Source organism: Mchenga conophoros, linkage group LG17, assembly GCF_057382185.1.
Source record: "Mchenga conophoros isolate Kocher_MC1m ecotype Shallow Benthic linkage group LG17, M_conophoros_male_GT1.1, whole genome shotgun sequence".
In the NCBI taxonomy this organism is placed as follows: domain Eukaryota; kingdom Metazoa; phylum Chordata; class Actinopteri; order Cichliformes; family Cichlidae; genus Mchenga; species Mchenga conophoros.
The window spans coordinates 40,026,952-40,048,659 of NC_140542.1; the positions used below are offsets into that span (position 1 = coordinate 40,026,952).

General features: G+C 44.0%; 1 protein-coding gene across 3 annotated transcripts in view; it reads right to left on the reverse strand.

Moving 5' to 3' along the window:
- nek7 (NIMA-related kinase 7) overlaps positions 1 to 21,708 on the reverse strand; it is a 65,067-nt gene that overhangs the window by 3,867 nt on the left and 39,492 nt on the right. For all 3 annotated transcript variants that reach the window (XM_085251691.1, XM_085251692.1, XM_085251688.1), the window contains exons 6-9: positions 15,800 to 15,908; positions 14,583 to 14,690; positions 9,017 to 9,111; positions 1,706 to 1,819 (exon numbers count right to left, since the gene is read on the reverse strand). In XM_085251691.1, the coding sequence (XP_085107817.1) occupies positions 1,706 to 1,819; positions 9,017 to 9,111; positions 14,583 to 14,690; positions 15,800 to 15,908 (426 nt within the window). The remainder of the gene's footprint in view (positions 1 to 1,705; positions 1,820 to 9,016; positions 9,112 to 14,582; positions 14,691 to 15,799; positions 15,909 to 21,708) is intronic.

Below are 21,708 nucleotides of genomic sequence, written 5' to 3' on the forward strand. Positions count from 1 at the left end.
CCGCTGCCATCCGGAGACAGCGCTTCCACTTGAAGCGGCGCGCGGTGGCTGATTGGAGCAGATAGACAGGCTCGCAGGCGGAACAGCCACCGCCATCATTAAAAAAAAAAAAAAAAAGATAATAAAAGACGAGGAAAGAAAGGGGGGAAAAAAAACATCTACATGAGGTCGCTATGGTAACCGTCTGCCGACTTCCCGGCCGCTGTTGCGCGCGGGCTCGGGCGAGTTTTGTGTATCGGCGCGCGAGCGTGCGTGTGAGCGAGAAAGTGAGGCAAAGATGCAAATTCAGACAGTCTGAGAATTAGTCGCACAGAATGGAGATGGGGAGGGCGCCGAGATGCAGATATGTAAAATATTCATGTGCGTGTGGGGGGTGGTGGAGCTGGCGAAGGGAGGCGTGTGTGTGGTGGGGGGAGCATAGATGGAGATGGTTAAATGACACAACAAAGATGAGCAGCTGACAGTTTGCTGCCGATCCTTCAGGAGCATTGTTTACATCCAGACAGGCGCTGCAGGCACCCCCCTCATCTCCATCTCTCCATCGCCCTGTCTCTCGCTCCATCATTCCCTCTCTCCTGCGCTTTGTCTTCCTTTCTCCTGGATGGGGGTGACATGTGGGGCAACGCAGAGGCTCAGCGTGGCGCTCGTGTGTGTGGAAAGAGCTCATGTAACAAATATACACTTGCAAGAACTAAAACACTCACACACACACAGAGCAACCACAGAGGCTTAAAACACCTCACAATTAGCCTTTATCAGGCTAATGAGGTAAATACCAGAGTAAAACAAAAGCCTCTCTCTGCAGGGTAAACGAGCTCACTGGAGACACGAACAGCCATTTAAAATGAGCCACTGCAGACACACTGGCTACAGATCGGCGGCACTAAAGGTAAAAACCACATCGGCGTGCTTTAAAGTCATACCTGACCATGATGGTTCATACAGTTTATTAAACATATCTGAACTGCAAACTCAAACCTAAACCACAAGGTTAGCTGTGGGGTGATGTCAGTTTGCAGTAGTTTCAATAGCACCAGGCCTCAAACATGATAAAGCGCGACGGCATTCTTGACTTTAATCAGATATGAGGCAACTTTTTTTAAACAGTGCAAATCTAATAAATGTGCCAATAACCGAAAAAGGTTCCAATACCTACATGTGCACGTGCGCCTGTGACTCAGCCTATGAGCATTTCACTACACGCATTTAAAAGAAACAGACGGGGGAAACGCCACCCACACAAAGAGGGCACGCAAACAGAAAAACACGCAGATTCATGCACATGTCAGCACTAATCAGCAATAAGGTGATCTTTAACCGCAGCCCGGCTGCATTACGTTTCTGCGCACGGATCAGTCTTCGCAGAATTACGGCAGACGATTTAACGTTGACTAAAGGAAACGTGACACTCTGGCACATTTGGTTTCACCCCACCGTCGAGCGTGGCCAGATGCTTTTGATACGCGCGGCTAAAATCGTATCCAGCCTTCTGATCACAGTCCTGTGCTGCAGCTCAGGCAGACGGGTGGATTTCACCGACATAAAAATATAATTTAAGTGTTCGATATAAGTAAAAGGAAAGTGGCATCAAGAGAAAGAGACAGGGATTTGTATTAAAGACTATGGTGGCTGCTTTACAAACACTGAACAAGTCTATATTTATTCTGTTCCTGAGAAGTAAAAGGCAGCTGATACGAGTACTTACCTCCTCTGAATAGTGATCTGAGGGAAGAGGGGGGTAGTCACACTGTTCTATCTTCTTACAAAGTGAGTAGAGGTTCATCTTATCCCCATAGAACGGACTCTGTAAGGCAGCCATCTGAAGCACAGACATAAGAAGACGTGGAGAGAGACAGAAAGTGGGAAAAAGACAAGAGCAATCAGTGAGTGAAGTTAAAACGGGAAGTAAAACACCCAATCAAGCTCTCAACAGGTGGCAGGCAGACGGCTCTGCACCCTGTGCTAACAGTAGAGTCTGCAGCTCTGCTACTGACGTGCATCCTATTGATTATTATGGGGATTGGGTGCAGGAAGACAACAAGTCAATATGTAGAGCTTTGTGTACATATCAGCACATCCCGGTCTAAACTTCAGCCGAACCAAAACAAAACAAATCCACTGGAAGCTTCTCGCTGCAGGCTGGTGGACTTTCCTGCGATGCTGACGATGCGCTGCCAGACGAGTACGTATATTTTCTAGAAAACAAACGCAAGCGAGCAGAGCAGAGGCAGGGCAAATGGGAACGAGCAGGAAGAAGGGAAAGCGCATGGAAACCTTTGTGAGTGGAAGGAGGTGAAGGATCCTCGCTGCCTTTCTAAGAATAATGAAAGACGCACGCCATCTTTCCCAGACTCGGTGACTGACTCACTTCCTCTTGTAGAAAGGTGAAGCCTGCAGCACACTTGCATAACAAGCAGCCGCCAAATGCTTACTGTTTTTCTGATTCAGTGCTTTCAAAAACAAGCAGCGTGTAAGTGCTCGGTCATTATCACTGCTGTGTGTGAGAAAGTGCTCAGAGCTTCCTTTTTATTCACGCACCAAAAACACATTAAATAGGAAATTGTGAGTTGCAGTAAGAGTACAATCAAAGTCGAATCACTCCTGGGTGATCTCGTGATCTGTACAGTCTATTTGTGAGAAACACTTCTCTCTTCGATTTGTTTGCTACCTGCAGGCTGCCGATCATGTGTCTGTAACAAAACTAGTGACCGGTACGTGAGCTTATTCCAAACTTCAGAAAAGCAGCTGGAAAGAAGAGCGGGCCAATCAGTGGGAAGATTACACCTTACTATTTGAAGCGTTGCTCAGGTGTCCCTCGGAGAAAGTACAGTGTGTGTTTGACAATCTGCTAATTGGTAGCGTGAAAACAGATGAGAACAAAGTCTCCATACGAGAATCCAAATGCAAAGCTTCCACACAGAGTACAGCAGGTTAGTGAGAATACACCACCTTCAGCAAAATGAGAAGCTGCAGAGGAAAATATGTCTGTGTGAATCGGACCGACAAAGAGAAAGGAGGAAGTGTTTGAGGTAAAAGAATAAAGAGGCCATCTAGTGTCACACACAAACTCATTGGATTATTTCAGCTTCCTCACAGACTATTTTTCTGTCTTCATCAGCTAACACGTACAGTCGAGCGCTGCAGAGACAAGAAAACAGTCGTGCCTAGTGTGCTGGTGTTTCTAATGCACCAGTACAAAGTAGCTGGTTTAATCATGGCTGCCTTCAATGAAACGTTTCAAATTTAGAGCAAAGAAAACACGTTTCCCATCAGCCAGATCTCGGCTGTCCAAGCCCGCGGAGGGAAATCAAGACGACGGCAGCAGCGTTTACAATCGTGTTAATTATTACATGAATGCTGTTCATTAGGGCTGGGCTATATCATACCGCTCACGGTAATACCGGTGTAATGTTGGGCAACGATAAGAAAATGAAATATCGCGATAGACTATGGGTAAAACACGCATGCGCAGTGCGCCTTTGTTTACATACGCACATGGCGGCGGCAGAGAATGAGAAGAGCGAAAGCGGATCGTTGAATGAAACAGATGAACCTGAACTGCTTTGTAAAAATGCTGCAGCTTCACTGGTGTGGAACTGGTTTAGCTTTCGTCCCTCAGATACACAACAAAGCACTATTTTTGGTAGCGCATGCTAGCGGGCCGTCGTTATTACCGTGTTGTTTGGAAAATACGGCGCACTTAAAATCATCCGTTGGTTTAAAATGGAGCACTGTAACAAAAAATAATTTCCCCCAGGGATCAATAAAGTATTCTGATTCTGATTCTTTGATTTTTCTGAAAGTCGACAGAGCTCCTTATAATCCCGTGTGCCTTATGTATGAACTCTGGTTGTGTTTACTGACCTGGAAACGATTTTATGTGCACGGCGCTCAAAAATCTGTTAAATGTTTCAGTACGACTTTGCTAAGCTACGAAGTCGCACCGCTTGATGGATTGTCGGAGCATTACGGCTATCGTAGGCGGAGCCTCGCGGAGTGATACGTGCTGTGCTTCAACATAATGTTACCGTACTGTGTGTGTATAACCTCTTTAAGTTCTGTGGATATTATACATGGTTATGCTGAGGATATGTCGGCCAGTTTCCACTGGAAACGCCTTTTGGTTAAACTGTCAGCGAGGATTTTGCATTTGCACTGTTACATTTTTATAGAACTTTAATGCAGATAAAAAAAAAACAGCTGCTTGTGTAAGTGAAAATACATTGATGTGTTTTTTTTGCACTAATAAAGTTGAGGAGTTGTAAAGTATTTTGTCTAGTGTCAATTATATCGTCAGTTATATCGTTATCGCAAATTTTCAAATGTATATCGTGATAAATATTTTTGGTCGCCCTGCTCTGCTGTTCATGCTCACAAAACACATCCAGTGAAAGAGAATCTCCCTCTGTTGTCTGTGAACACCTCTCTGCCTCGACTGCAAGACCAGCAGCTGACAGCTGAATATTCATGCACGTCATCAATGATGCACTTCTGTTATTAACAAAGTCACAATTTAAAACCTGATCCTGTCGTTACCAAGGCGAGCAGAAGCAGCCGTGTGCACACTCACAGGACGACTGAAGGATGCTAAATGTTACACAGCTGATTAGCACACGCGTGGACTCAACAAAAACAAGTAATACTGGTGAACGTTTGCACAAAAGCACCTTCCCACATAGATGGTGCTCCACATTTAACACACACACACACACACACACACACACACACACACAGTACTACATTTAAAAAGCCATTAACAGAGGCGGCAACAAGTTAAGGTATTATTATTCCAACATGTTAATTACTCAGTGTGCTATAGCTATGGACCCTTATTTAACATGCATTTCCATAGACAACAGCTCACTACCTGCAATTAAATGACCATCTAATTAGTCATTCATTGCAGCTTGTAAATAAATCATCTGCCCAACAAGGCTGCTGAACCTATGAGTCATTTGCCACCGAGGTCAGTGGACATCTTGCCCTTTCATTTCAGAATCCAATCACTTTTGAATAACCACAGTCGATACCTGAAAATGCCAAAGCTCGCAGTGTTAGGCGCTCTGCTCACTCCCATGTTAAAAAAACAACAACAAGACAAAAACAGAAAAAGACTTTTTTTTGACAAAGATCATCATCATTACTCGATTCATTTCTACATGTAAAAATACACATTTCTGTCCATGTTCAGGTTTCATATTTTGAGGTATCCATGTAAGAATTAGCGGTTTCCAAAAATCCAGATTTCCCAATTAGCGAGTGAGACGGAGGGAGAGAAAGGGAGAAAAAAGAAGAGCTGCACTCCACACAGCAGCGTGTGAAGGGTTAAACAAGACCCCGTCGTATTTTCATGCATCTTCTGCTTTTGACAGATGAAAAATGTCAACTGTCCTGTTTGTATTTGGGAGTTTTTGCACTATTCATCTGCTTCATTAGTGCCTGCTGCTCCTAGCCCCTGACAGCTGCCGGCCCCCTGCTCACACACACACACACACACCATAAAGATGCATACCCACACACACACAAACAAACACACACTCACTCCTTTTTTCAGACTGTGTCGTCGCAACGGTTTAGATGATTGACTCACTCTCTGACCCCTGAGCCCCCGGTGTGTGTGCGCGATTGTGTGTGTATGTGTGTATGCTTCATTGATATTCGAGAGACATACAATGCACACGCATGCCTGCTGTCTGTCTGAGGGCTGTGAGCTGCTGGTGGCAGAACACACGCGCACGTAGGTTTGTGCTTCTATATTTGTGAGGTCCATCGCTGACACGATGCACTTCCCAGCCCCTCGTCCTGAAATGTAACATCACGGCTTCACAGGGAAACCCCAATGCAAACCACCACCTTAGCTGATTTATATCCTAACTCTAAACCAACTCGTAACCCTCGAGCAGCTGTTTCAAAGTCTATCATAAAGTAATGACCATCAGAACAGCCTCACGTCAAACGTTCCCACTCTGCTCTGCATTAGGCCAGGTCATGTATAGGTAGCATCCCTCCCTAAAAGGTCTGCATAGGGCCTTCCAGTGTAATTAACATTGATCTCACACGCTCGCTCTCCAGCTCCTCTCCCTGTACGCCAATTAAAGGAGCTGCGTGAGACTCCCGCCTCCCCCCTCCCAACCACCTCCATCCCTCGAGCCTTAACGGCCTGAGACTAAAGAGCTCCTCACAAACCCTCAGTTATAAATAAAAATACACATCGAACCATAAATGTATCAAAATAAAAACTATATTTGTGTTTTCATCCTCTCTCTTTCTCACATATGCACCTACACGCCTGCAGCACTAGTTTGGTTTCACATCACAATGTCAGGCCTGCCTTTAGACACTGTGTGTGTGTGTCTGTGTGTGTGTGTGATCGACTGCCTAATTAAAATCTACAAATAATATTTTGTTAATAAAGTTTGACAGATAAGCAGGTAGAGCCACTTTTATTCATGCTTCAGTCGCAGCCCGAGAGCAAACGAGGAGCTTCAACAACACAGAAAAAAGCCTTTAAAACCAGAAATCTCTGTTTCTGTCACACAGAGGGTTAACCACAGCTCATCACATGCAAACGCCAGCTGCTCAGAGGACCCGGCATTTTTGGGCCTCGTAAAAGCTCCAGCAAAACAAGAGGGGAGGGGGCGTGGGCACAGTCAGAGGTACGGATGGTTACGCTTCATACAGGAAGGAGACGCATTCCAGTAAAACTTCTTGACATATTCTCCTCCTCCAACTTTAAGACCAAAACAGAAACCGCAAGAGATCTATGCAAGCAGGCGACCCACAGTGCGTGTGTGTGTGAGTTTGTGCGAGTGCGTGTGTGTGAGTGGTACTGATTCAAGTATGAGGTGGTTTCGACTGTAACGAGCGCTAGCAGACAGCAGTCTCATTGCCTGCCCTGCAACCATGTGACCATGTCGCCGTGGGAGACAACCCAGCTGAGCGTCCCCGTTTACGGCGGTGTCGGCGGTTTGGGCGGAGGGCGCGGGGCCAGATGATGTAATGAAGTTGGACACAACAAGAAGGGGATCAAACAGAATGGGAGATGAAGACGGACGCAGATACAATGACCAGGTATTGACGTGCGGCCCCCTGGACCCGAACTTAACCCCCAGGCACGAGGATGAAAAACGCAGGCTCTCTCAAACTCCCTGGGTTACAAACGCACGCGCGCTCGCGGACGCACGCGCTCAGAAACCAGCGCGATCCTCCTATTGTAGTGAAATCAATGAGCACCGAAGGGATCAGGCGTGGATTTCTGTGTGAATTCCTTATGCCTGAAGGTTAAGTGAGGAAAAGGAAGGCATTCGGAGAAAGCTGAAGATGTGAGCAAAGAGGAATGGAGAAGAGAGTTTTGGAGAGAGGCAAGTTTCCAGACAACGAATGCACCGCGGAGCCCTCTCAGTAAGAACAGTGCAAGGCGAGAGGCTGCTCTTCAAAGAGAATATGCATGGCGTGGTGAGCGCTGCTCTGGTAACAATAAGCTTGTAAAATCTTTATCTCCACAGGCACCTTGCATGGCTCACCTTGACCTGATGGCTGGAGTTCTGTCTTTGCTCTTGTACCTGCAGTACTTTCTCTCTGAATGAGCACCCCCCATCCTTCTCCTCGCTCCAGCAATCTACTTCCCCGCTCTCGCTTTTTTCCTCTTTCACTTCTTCCCCTCTGCTCCCAAACCTTCCATCTCCTCTCTTTTCATTCACTCTTATGGCTCCTGCCTATTCCCCCACCCTTCTCCAGCTTCCTATATTGTTCATATATAGATTCCTAAACTTTTTCACCCTCCATCTTTCTTCCTTGCCTTCTGGCTTACTCAAAGAGAAACAGTCTCATCCATTTTTCACTTTTGCTCTCGAGCTCACTCCCAGATTCTCCTCATCTCTGGTCTCCATCGTACTTTCTCTGCATTTGGTCTAGACTGTGACGCCAGTGAAATGCATGAAAGATCAAAGTGCTGTGTGCCAGCTAAAAGTGGAAAACAATCGATGCAGCACATGATGAAAGTTTTAACAAATGGACAGACAGCGGCCTGCTGGAAAATGTTAATGTAACACCAAAGTCTGATGTGTAAAGAGTAAAGGCTGGGACTGTTGTAGGCGTGCCAGACCCAGTGCAGCCCAGCTGTTTTCTTAACAGTAACAGGAGCGGCTTCCATGCAAGCAATCACACAAACACACAGAAACACTGAGTGTGACCTACAGCATCCACATCCTTCAACCAACCACAGACATGCGCTGCCGCAGTGCATTGTGGGGAGCTAATTAGCATGAAGGACTGTGGTCTCTGAGCAACCATGACCTGCAAGCTGAGCTCAAACTTCTTCCTTACGCGTTCTCCACCTCTGTGCCTGAGGCGCTTTAGAGAAGGTGTAGTCACTGGTGCGTTGAAATGCAGCCCAAATGATCAGCAGCTCAGGGGAATCGGGAGAGACGAGGGGAGGAAAATGTGGGCATTTCCTCAGCCCGCAGTGTGTTTCTGACTTTGTGCCCGGCCGTGTGTGTCTGCGCGGGAACGCCGGCGAGCTGCGATGTCAGATTGACTGCTATCATCCGTGTCTATCATCGTTCTGCTCCTCACTCCTTTCCCTTTGTTCCCTCTGTGTGTGCTCCTCCCGGGCTTGTCTCCACTCAGTGTGGTCTACAGCAGCGCCCTGTGGTGGTTTGCTCCCGACTAATCAAACTAGTCAGTGTCACCGGAAAGCTTCATCTAAAACACATGGCCATGTCAGTTCCCTTCACTCAGCAGACTCTCAATGTTTAGCAGGTCTACAGAACAGACTGCGAGGCCTGAACGAGCCGCGATCAGACGAGAGGAAAACAACAGCGACAGAACATCTAGAAGATAATATCACTAACGAAGCGTGCGTGTTTGTATTTTTCCCATTACTGCTTGTGTGTACATATCTTCATGCATGACAATGGATGAGAACGGGTTGTTTACACGTGTCAGCTCATGTGTTCTCGTGTCACTCCTACCGTCGAGTGCGAGGTGACAGTGTGTGCACGCGTTCCCAGTTTACCTCATAGAGCAGGCATCCTAGCGACCAGATGTCAGATTTGAAGTTGTAGCCGTTTTCATGTATCCTCTCCGGTGACATGTAGTAAGGAGTACCCACTGGAACATGGTGGAAGGAGGGAGGGGGGAGAGAAGTGGACGAAACAGGAAACAGGACAAAAACAAAATGAGCGTTAACATTTTGCAAACCTGTTTCTCCTCCACATCAACAACGACACCCACACGGCTCACACGGTGATGGAGCTTCAACGTGTTTTTGTAACAAAGTGTGTCGTCTGTGTCATTTTGAAATAAGCTTGGATGTGAGGTCACATATCAGCACACATACCAGGACCATGCATGCAAGTTCAAGACAACACAAAGCTGTGTACACACACACACACACACACACACACACACACACACACACACACATCAATCACTTTTGATTACTGGGGCTCCGTAATGATCTGAAACAGCAGTCAGAGGATACGCCCGGGGAGCGGTCGGCCCGTTTCTGGTTTTGAAACTCAAGAATCCCAAACTGCCACAGCGAATGGCAGCGCTCCAGGAAATCAGACCGTCAGCCAACTGGACACAACCAGGAGCCGCAGCTCGGCATACAGTCGTGACTCTGCAGGATGAGTTTGATGCAAGCTTTGATTTTTTTCATCTGCTTTCTGTTTATTGTGATTTCCCATGTAAAAGTCTACCAAGCACACCAGCAGAGGCTTTTTATTAGTCACATATAAAAGATGGAAATTTCACCAGCACCATAACCTGCTGAAAACACCTCAGATCATGTGAATAAAGTTAAAGATAAACAGCTAAATATGCTCAATAATAATCAACATTAGCTTGAATGCATTTTAGGCTCCACGCTGATTATTAACCTGACACTAAGCGGTTATTTTGTATCAGGCTTTATTACTTCAGTGGTCAGTTTTTAACTTTAACTTATAAGTCAATTCACGCACTGTAATCGATGTTTCCTCTAAGCCCAGATTTTGGCACACCTCTGCAAAGCGTGATTTTAGCTTTAGTCTTGTAACTAATGTGACGACAGCGCTTCAGAATAACATCACTAGTTAAACAAAAACGCTTCCTGCTGAGTCATGAATCCTCTTAGAAAATAATGTCATCACTCAGAAAATCCTCTGAGATCAGAACAAAGTCAAACGGGCTCTAGATGCTGGAGATATGAACCCTTTGATTTTTGTTAAGGAGCATCAATGAGAGAAGGAACATTTATTTATTGCAACAGGCTGCTCTGATCCTAAAACAAGACTGCAGAAGCACCTTTTTGTTATCCTCCTCTCTCGCAGTTGTTTGATTTAGTGAAGCCAAAAAAACCAAAAACATATAACCTGGTTCAGTATGTTAAACTTCAGTCCAAGCCCCGCCTCATTTAACTTTCTTATTCTGAGGTGTAACCAATAGAATTAAATCTTAAACATTATGTGATGTTACAGACTGACTGAAATCATTGCAGGAGTGTTTTTATGGCTCCGAAACACACAAAAAGTATTAATTAAATGGGGTGGTGTTTCTTCTTTGTTTGTTTGATCCAAACCTGATCAGTCTTGCCTCAAGCACATAAACAAAACGTGTCACGGGAAACGTGCAGAGCTGGGAGTAAGAGTTTTTATGGACTTGTTGAGTTTAAAATACACACAAACGCTGAGGGAAGCTGGGAGGGCGGGAACGGCTCTCGAGCGGAAAGAACTCGGGAGAAACGTCAGCCTGCGTGAAAACGTAACTGCCGTCTTAGCGCTCTCTTACGCTGGCGTGCGGGGCTATTCTGCACATTAACAGGTCTGAGGAAGCTCGAATCCTGTAACTGCATTTAATAAAACTATTACAGAAAGGGCATTAGATTTGAAGTCTGTGGGAACTGAAATGACGGCTTTAATTTCGATGCAGATCTAATTGGGTTGAGAAAACGTGTTTTTCTGTTAAATGTGTGATTGTGAATAATGAAGTGTTACCTGTCAGTCCGAAAATAATCAGCATCGGCAGAGAAGAAGCCAGAGAGCCAGTGGAAGAATACATGATACTGGGAATGGCTGTTTTAATTGGTCATCAGGTTGTGTGTGTGTGTGAGGTCTCATGGTGCGGTCTGAACAGGCTCCCTTAACATTCATTATTAGTTGATTAAAAAGAATGAGCTTCTCTTATGCTAATAGTGGCATAAAAAAGGCAGCGGCGGCGGCTCGGCTCCTTCAGCAAGCTGAATTAAGGCCACATTACTTATTCATGCAAATAAATTGAAAGTCATGTTGGGATTGATTTCCATTATTGTGAATAGCAATGACAACACTGTATTCTCTGCCTAACAGGATAAGTGTTGTATAGGAGGTGAGAAGCCATCCACAATAAAGCCCGTGCACTCGTGAATCTGCTGCAAATGTAACCAAAGCTCGTCCCCTTTTAGATACAACTATTGATTAGACTGCACTCACTGTAGCTTGTAACACTGTCATATTAATGCTAAGTAAAGCATTTACATTACCAGGGTAACCCTCCTCTAATCTGTGTGCCGCTCCAAAGCTATCGCTGCGTTTCTCATTAGCAGCCGTTCTGAACCAACCCCACACCAGTGAACCCTTTATGGTTTTCTTTGCATTTATATTATGCCTCTGTGTTTATGCCCGCTTTAACCAACATAACCAAGGCTTTATATGAACGCGTAAAATCCCAAAATCATTTCCAACATCGACCTATGCGATCCTCCCCTTCTGTTTTTTCCTTTTCCTCGTTCACCCCCAGAACTCATCGTTAACACCTTTCTCATTACAGGTGTTAATTACAGGTATATTATATTACTGCCAATTGGCAGTAATAAGTAGTTATTCACTTCCTCTTCCCGGTCCTGCTCTTTCTTTCAATCGTTTTCTTGCTTAAATGCAAGTATCCACCTTAAATCTAAGTAACTCAGCAGCTCGGTGTTCTTAATACTGATTTGATTTTTTTGGTTGGTATTATATCTGGAAGTTTGGATACTGTGCACATTAATGTGCACGCACATTGCAAATTTCTGCATGATTATCTACCTCTGCATGAGCGTGTGCATAAATTCAGACCGTATGAATGTGCATCTGTGTGCACAGACACATCCATACATGAGACAAAAAGACTGTCTCTCTCAGCGTGGGCAAGAGTGTAAAGAGAAAATGTGTGTGTGTGTGTGTGTGTGTGTGGGGGGGGGGGGGGGGGGGGGGGTGTCTGCAGCTGACTTGAAAGCCTAGGAGCTGACAGGCTGTATGCCTGGACCTCCATCTCAGCTCCACCGCCCTGCTCTACTGTTCAGCTGTGTGGCTGGGCTCATTACATACCCACGCGATTGCGCGCACACACACAGACACACACACCTCTTCCTCACAGTTTTTCTTTCCATCCTTCTTTCTCGCGTTCCTTCTTCTCCTCCATTTTTCCTGTCACTTTTGTCATATTCTGCTCTTACTCTGCTCCTACTAACTTTTCTTTCCTTTTTCTCCTCTTCTTCTGTCACTCTGTCACACTCTTCTCTAACACCTGGGACATCTACACTTCTTTTTCTGTTTCTTTGTCACCCTTTCTTCATTTCTTATGCTTTTTTCCTTTTGTGACATTTTGCTTTCTCCTCTCTTTCTCACTTCACTCTTTCAGTATTGGTTCCCTTCTACTCTCAGATTCTAGTATCCTCGCACCTTCTCCATCTCTCTCCTTCACCTACACCTTCATCCTTATTTGACTAAAGTCAAAGCACCAGAGGGAGGGATGGAGAAAAGCTATAGCCAGAGAGGTGGCAAAGAAAGAGAGGAGACAGCACGACACGCTCCTAGTCCTTAATGTGGGCAGGTCTCACTAACCTATAGACGCTACACGCCTCTATAGAACGAGATCATACATAAATATCTGCATGTGTGCAATTAATCATTCAAACATCTCACATGTATCCTTCACAAGCTTATTCAAATTCATGGAAGACCATGAGACAGCCCTGGAGAGATGGAACTAAATATATTTATGCCAAGGTTTGATTTAATTTAGTTTTGTTGTTTACTGCACTTTGTATGAACTTTAATTAATAATATTATAGAATTAACAAAAAAACATTATAAAAATATTATTTGCATACTTAAATCTAAAGAAATATGTTGATAGCATCAGATTAATGGGGGTATTCAAGTTGACCCCTCTGCTTGTCCTCTGTCGGCCTAAAGAGGGCGCTGTGGACTCAGCGTTTAATGAGCAATCACAGGCGCTTTCACCCCGCTCTGCAGGCACTGCAGCTGATAGGGCTTCTGTTGACTTGATCATGTGATTCACACTTTCTCAAAGGCTGAGCCGCTGTTGTACGAGGCTGAGAATAGCACGCTGTTTGTGGTAATAACAGTCTGACATAGGGAAGTGAGACGGTGTGAACGGCAGTACTTATATTTGTCCAAGGAATTCTTCTTTTTTCCTACTTTTTCCAATCTATGAAGTATCTGAAATTGCCCAGGGGATACTGGATAGCACCTTCATGTACCGCAGAAAGGCCAAGTTATAACCAGTGTTCCCGAGTCCCATCAATGATCAGTAATACGTTTTATTATATTTTTCTGGGCATTCGACTATTTCACTAAAGCAGTGCAACACATCACTTGACCATTTTAATACAGAACATGCAGAAAAAGGACGGACAAGCACAACAAAGAACACACGTGCAGTTTCTGGGCTATATTTCTAAAACACTCAATAAAGTATCTAAAATCATTTGCATGAAATAAGCAGCCGTCGCTTATTTGTATGTGCTGTTGCTAAGATGCTGCGTTTAAACACCACAACAAAAAAATGGGAATTTTGTATGAATTTTAACCAATAATTATTCTAAAAAAGAGAATTTTTTTCTTACTTGGGGAAGATTGCCAGCCTGCCTCTGTGTCTATACTAAAATAGAGACTTTATTAAACACACTCAGCACAATGCTGTCCTCTCTCCTGTTGACATGTTCCAGATTTAAAATAGTGACGCATCTGTTCATAAAGTCTATTACACACAAAGAGGAGATGGACTAAAAACACCAAACAGTGCAGAAAACTAATAACTTGAATGCAAAGAATCTTTTTTGTGCTAAAAACCAAACTATTGGCCGTCAGGTCATCCCAACACCGTGCTGTTCCTTAACAATAAAAACTATTGCACTGACTGCAGTCATGTGGCTATATGATATGTCACATTTTAAAATTAACCAAATGGACAAAGACCTAATTACTGCGGCGGCTTCAATGACAGTTCCTGAAACAAAAATAACGCAGTTTTATTTCCTCTGTGACACAAACACCCATCAACTCTACAATAACCGCGATTGTAAAGCGGCGCAGTCTCAATCGGACCTCTGTGTCGCCAGCCTCAGTTTTCATCTGTGTCAGGGTTAAAGGTCAAGGTAACAGGAAGCAGCTAAGTGGCCAGCGGAGGTGCCGGGCACAGAACGGCGCAGGCAGAATGACTACATGACACATGGCTCTGAGCTGCCCGTGCCTAATGAAACACATCCAACACTGGGAGATTACTGAGCAGTGGGGGTTGTTGGTGTATCCACATATGTACAGAGTGCTATAACTTACCCAGCGAGTGAGCAGCAGTTGTTTTAGAGCTGAAGAATCGCCCCAGTCCCAAGTCTCCTAGCTTAACTACTCCAGTAGCTGTGATGAATACGTTGGCTGGCTTGATGTCTGAAAGTGAAGGAAAAGTGACAGCTTGCAAACGATAATTTCTTCATATTAATTCAGGAAAGTTTTACTTTTAGTCTCTACCAAATAAACATGACTGAACTGGAAGCATAAAGTCCATTATTGAAAATATCATTTGGACATTAACATAGTTTCAAACACCTTGGTAATGTGACCCACGTCGGGCTTTGAAATTTACTACTCCCGTATAACTGTAAGCGGCTTTTGAATAGGCCGTCTCTGCTAAGTGGTCATTAAAGCTCAGAGCTCAGGGTTCATTAGTGTCCCTGAGCCCTAATCAAAGTCAGTCCAAACGGAAGTACATCACCTGTAGCTGTGTGTGTGTGTGTGTGTGTGTGTGTGTGTGTGTGTGTGTGTGTGTGTGTGTGTGTGTGTGTGTGTGTAGCCTATGCATGTGAATCCAGGACTCGACTTGACTGGGCCCTATTCAAAGCACGTGTGCCCATAAACACTGTGTTCTCTGGTCTATGTATTGTTTAACACCTACACTTAAGCCCCCGCCTTATGAAACACGCTCATTCACACTAAAGAAAATTCACTTTAAGCACATTGACTTTGAACTAAAAAGCACCTTTACAGAAAAACACTGAACATTTTCCAACATTTTTCAGCATTCTCACTTCAGTTTAGCGAGCTACTAAAAATACTTGAACAGCTCGCGCTGCCAGACGTGGATCCAACTTACTAACAGTTATAGACCATAAACTGTTTTTAAGTGGACGTCTTCACTGAATGTTTCTTTTAGTCTTGGACTAGACTTAGTCCACGTCTGGGAAACCTACTGACAGCCAGTGCACCAAACTACTCATAAGTTCTTTTTCCTTATGTTGTGTAATAATACACTCAGGATTACATCAGATTTTATACGAGCTCTACTGGGTCTCGTAGTTAAATCCAGTCCATTTCTTGTCACTCCCGTGCTGAGAGCAGATCAGTGCACACAAATTTGTAAGTAATCTTAAATATTCAAGGTAGCACAGAATCCCAAAAACTAAAATAAACGACAAATTTAAGGGATTTTCCAAGACTTGTAATGAATGAAAAAGTCCTCTAATTGTTTGTGTTAATAAGAGCGTGTGTTGTGTGCATACCTCTGTGCATGACTCTCCGAGAGTGCATATGTTCAAGCGCACTGCAGAGCTGAACAAAGTACTTCCACACTGTTTTCTCTGGGATAAGCCTTCTCTGCTTCTTAAAGTGCTGTGAAGTAAATACACACACACACACACACACACACACACACACACACACACACACACACACACACAAACAATCAGGACATCAAAGTAAAAATGACATACAAGTGAAGGAAAGAACGAACAAAACATTTTTATTATAAATGGAAAAAGTCCCGTGTGGCACAGAATACAATTTCAAGTGTGTGTCTTTGTACAGTATCGCTCCCGTTCTCTGCGACTCCGCTCCTAATGCGACCCAGACTCTCGTCTAGCTCTGTCCATTTGCTTAACCGAGCTCCGTCTCATTTTCTCTATGGTCTACAATAGAAAGCACATGCATCCTCAGAGACAGGCAGAAGAAATTTGTGGTACCATCTAAAATGCTCCCATCTGGCACGCAGCACTTTTGTTAGGTGCAGCTTTCTGTGGCACGGTGGCTCCAGTAGTTTAAAAGGTTTATTTATTTATTTCCGGAGAGCCGAGTGTTCTCATTCATCAAACTGGTCCCTGTCAAGAAAAGGCCTCGTGATGACAGAGCTTATTGACCTACGATGGCTGAAAATAAGAACCGATGATAGGAGCTCCTCCTCAGACAGCAGTGCAGACTAACCAAATGCATAAAGTATGGCTGACATCAGAGTTTTATGGGGTGGCTCCATTTGCAGGGTGTAAAAAAAAGCCTGGCTTGTATGCACACGAGAATTAAGTATTTAGAACAAATTATTTAGAAAAATTCAAAGTGGAACACTCCAGTAAGTTACCTGCCTGAAACGCTGATGCACTGCTCACACACCACCAAAGGTTAATAACATATGTAATTGAAACAGGAATGTGCATGTATGATGTATATGATGATTGAGTAATACTAGTGGAAACTGACTGTATCGGCCCGTGGCTCTGGCTGTCGCTGCTCTGCTTCAAATCAGACCAAATTTAATGATGCCGGGAGAACAAATAGTAACAAAAGTGGCTACTTTTAAAATTGTTACTATAAACAATGTTACTGTAAACAATTCTAAACTTCAGGGCCAATAGCAACAGCAATGCTTAAAATGATCATCAATAAACATATTTTGTTTCCTTATTTTCTGTTTGTAAACATTTACTCGAACATTTTCTGTTCACACAGTTACACCTAGCTTAAGGCTGCGCTCTTTATTTAGTAACAAGCTGCAGTTTTAAGGTCGTTCCCGTCTTCATCACATTTCATCTGAAACATTTAGCAAACATAAAGTGGAAATCATGCTACAACTAAAAATAGGCCCCCGACACTGTGACAACAATGTTGTTTGTCGATATGTTAAAATCAGTCAACATGAACAATTTCAGCGAGCCAAACGTCTGATGTTTGATATCGCTGCATTATGCAATCTGTGCATCCCGACCGTTTCTGCGTTTTTGCCACACAGAAGAATGTGATCATCAGTGAAGAAGAAGCAAGTCACAGGATCGGGCTGTTAATTATTGCAGAATATAAAAAGAGATTTTAAAAAAGAGGAAATGAAAGATGTGAGAGTGTAAACAGTCTAACGATGGGAGCCAGTAAAGGAAACGATGCAGGTGAGGGTGAGAGATGCAGAAAATTAAGGTTAGGAAGAAAGGAAGGATAGAGATGGATGGAAGGAGAGAGGGAGGGATAGACCTTGGCCTACATCCAAACAAAGCCTCAGTGAGGAGCCATTCTTCCTTTGCCCTCCCATTTCCATATCAGAGGACCGTTTGATGTCAATGGGGGAGCACATAGACGCCCACCGACACCACCAGCGCGCTCTTCTCCACGCCTTTAACAGCAAACACTGCACATGCAATATTCTGTAAGTGCATGCAAATCAAGGACCATTTGATTTCATTTGAATTCTGAGATGGTCAGAAAGAGAGAGAGAGTAATAGAGAAGCGAGGGAGAGAGAGAGCAGCGTGGAGGACGAGAAATCAAACAGAATAAAAAATGCTAAACTCATGCATGGGGGGTGCGTCTGTTTTACATATGGCACACTGTACTTATGTGTTTACTTCACATTATGGCCACGCAGGGGGGGGGGGCGACTGAGCCCTGGCACGCACCTCTGGACTGCCACTGTTACACTGCAAAAACATATCATTTAGAGCGGTGCAGAAGACAAATGGTGCAGAGAAGAGGCGTGCACACGTGAGCGTGTGTTGTCAGCAGCCATAAGGATGTGACACAGCTCCCAGCGTCCTCGGCAGCTTAGCTAAGATAGAGGTGACGCTCCGCGGTTGGTTGTCTCACCTCTGCAGACTGCCGTGTTACGTCTCTGTAAAGTGCATCTCTGAACATTTGGTGGCATGCTCGTATATTGTTTGCTTACACAGTGCGCCATATGTATCGAGTGTATGTGTACCGGATATATATCTGTGTGTGTGCTGCTGTGCCTGCCATGTTCACTCTCTTGTACCACTAATCTTCGCCTCTCCTAATTTGCTGTGTTGAACTATGCGGATGTGGAGCTGCTGAGCATGACTGCAAACAGCTTGTCGAGTTGTGCTGATACAACGCTGCAGCATCATTTATGCATGGGAGAAGACCAGGCTTTTTACATGCACACCACTAATTTGCTATACTGGCAGGTTTTTATAATAACGGGAGGTTTGGTCGAGCTCAAAGACGAGGGTGAGCCTGGGATATAATCACTGCTACTTCTGAACAATCCTGTTCAGTTCCTGCGCAGAGAAAGCTAACAGGATCAAAGCAACACAGTATGTGCTTAATGCTATTACCAGTGTTGGGACTAACGCGTTATTAAGTAACGCGTTACAGTAACTACGTTATTATTGTGGTAACGAGCACGGTAACTAGTTATTATGCCAAAATCAGGAACGCGTTAGTCGTTACTGGGATTTAGATAGGGTCGTTACTCGTTACTTCGTATGGTGGCATCGCGGAGCTTCCACAGATTCAGTAACATTAGCAAGTGGTGGAGGCCAGCAGGTGGATGAAGGAAAGGGGAGGCAGGAGGAAAAGAGACCCGAGGCGGCCGCCGGTCCAAGTGTGAACTGAACTTCAGGTAAGAAGTTATGACCTGCAGTCTCTCTGGGTCAGATATAAACCAAGCTTAGGTGGAGTTTATTTTCATTATTCTGACTTTTTCCGTACTGCGTGCTAGCTAGCATGACGGAGTTTCTATACAGCTGGGTGGGTGCTATGATGTTACTGATGTTGAACTTTATTTTGTTCATAAGTTATTAGAGTTGCCAACCGTCCCGTCTGGTATTCAGAGAAATATTACGCGTTTCTTATTGAAGTGAAAAGGAACAGTTTGTCCCGTAATTCAGCTACAATGGAAAAGGCACAAAGCTGGAGTTATTCTGTGTTTACGCTGCACAGCTGCCTCTTCTTCTCTCATCCTCTCACCCTCCCTCTCCCGTTTCTGCTTCAATCATGAAACTGATCAATGATCAGCTGATCGTCTTTTCTTTCTTGTTTGTTTATCGCCCACTTTGCGCCAGAAAGAGGAAACCAGCGGATGTCGCGCTAAACAACAGCAGCACGTTTAAGCTTGATCAGCTGTTGTTAGAATTGATTTAATATTAATTTCTAGTATCAGCTGATGTTTGCTGGAGCCACAGCTGTAAAGCTGCTGGTCATGATATGGTTTGGATATGTGGTGAGAGGGAAACATGAAGATGAAACCAGGAGATGTCCTTACTGAACAGGTGATGGAGAAACAGGTTTACCTTTTAGGTGACATGAATGAGTTGAAGTTATGAACTGTTTCTGAGAGACAAATAACACCAGGATCCTTTTCTACGTAGCTGACAGCTGGTAACTGTGCAGGGGCGGGTCTAGCAAAGTGTTGCCAGGGGGGCAGGTAGGGCATTAACAGGGAGAGGGGGGCACAAAGAAATATTTTGTTATTCTCATTTAAAATGTCTCGTTTTTAAAAAATAATTATCTGAATCTTACAACAAACGATTGATAGATTGATGCATATATACCATCAGAACAGTGTACATCACTGTCACAACAGTGTTTATTATCATTCAAAGGCTTTATGAGTTTTCCTATAATGGCGGCCGGTCAGTCAAAATGCCCGGGACGATTTATTTGTCCCAGTCCAGCCCTGTATGCAGCTCATCTGCAGTCTGGTGTTACCTACATCTTCCTATTCAGAAGGCAGAATTTCCGAGTTCTGAGTACAATCGAAAACACCACGACTGCAGTTTTTGTGTTGGATGTAAAAGGCGCACATGACGCTGTGACGTAGGCTAGAATCATGGCGGCAGTCAATGACGGTCCAGGCGTGGGATTTGTCTCGTGGAAATATGCACGTTATCATATCCTTTCTATTGGTAGGTGGCACAGTGCACCGTGGCAAGTAAGCAAGCTAGAAGACTGGCAAAGTTATGGAAGAAACACATTAACAAGAGAATTCTGAGTAAAACCAACTTACTTTCCCTACTAGCTAGTTACTTTGAAAGTAACGAGTAACTTGAAGCAACTGAGTTACTTTTGATGGAAGTAACTAGTAATGTAACTAAGTTACTATTTTAAAGTAACTTACCCAACACTGGCTATTACACATTTGATCTGAATTTCACTCTGCATTTAGCTTATTGGTCAGCGCTTGTGAAGAGTACAGTCGTTCAGGTACTGATGCAAAAATGCATAAAACCTCAAATAAACTGAATTGAACTGCAAATGAAAAAGATAAATAAATAAATCAGACATTTGTTCTCGGACGTGTAAACACTTAACAAAGTGAGTGTTTCCATAGTGTACTGGTTTGTACACCAAAACCCTGGTTTGAGCCCAGATGGAGACAAATCCATCCGGTATTTGTCTCCATCCAGGAGGACTGACAGGAGGGGTCACATGGCATAAAAATCGTAGTGGTGTAGTAAACAACAACAACAACAAAAACATTTGTGTATAGAATATTTTTTATCATTACATTTACATTAAAACCAATGATTCATTCCATGTGTGGCAACTACGACACTAGTTTGTGAAGTCCCTGTTTTGAGGCCTCAGTGTTCGATTGTTGGTGCTGCTGTGTTGACTTTTTAGACATGGAACAAAGAGCCTGGTGATTAACCGAGGCTCCAAACGTGGCGAGGAAGATGCATCCACAGACTGTTTTTTTTCCTTGTATGAGGCTATAAAAATGTGTTTCTGCCATATTTCTGTGTTGTAACCAGCAACCTGCTTCAGGAGCCTCCTGTGGTCAGTCGAGGAACAGTTCACCGTGAACTTTTTGCCTTTTTCTGGCTTCACCTCGTTTCTTGTTTTTTTGACGCTCTTTCTCTCGACTGCAAGTTAAACCACTTCGTACGTTACAGGCTGACAGGTTAGTCAACCACAACACACTGTTCAATGTCCTGCTATGTCAACTTAAAGTCACTGTGAACGCTGCTTGGCGTTAGCTTCCTTCCAGAGTCTGTTGGCTCGAACGTGAGATGCAGAGACAATGAAGGTGACCTTCAGCCAGTGTTTCAGAAAACGCAGGTTTCTCCACAATTTTGAACCCTAATTTGAACTTTTTCATGAATTGAAATTCAACTTGAATTGACTTGGAAATTTGATAATGAATTTTTCTTTGGTTTCCTGAACTCAGAACTAAAACCTCTTGACCCTGTACGCAGATTTTAATGTTAATGACATTAAAACTCATTAAAACATAACTAAAACACAACTTCTTCTAAACGTCTGATGCAGTATCCTGTTACAAACCGCACTCACTTGGCCTTTATGACCAATAATCATCGCTTGTTTTTTTAACCATGTCTATTTCACAGCTGTGGCAAACACCAACATGTGGTGCTGAGATAAAAGGAGGCTGTGGGAGGCCCAGTGCTAGCTAGT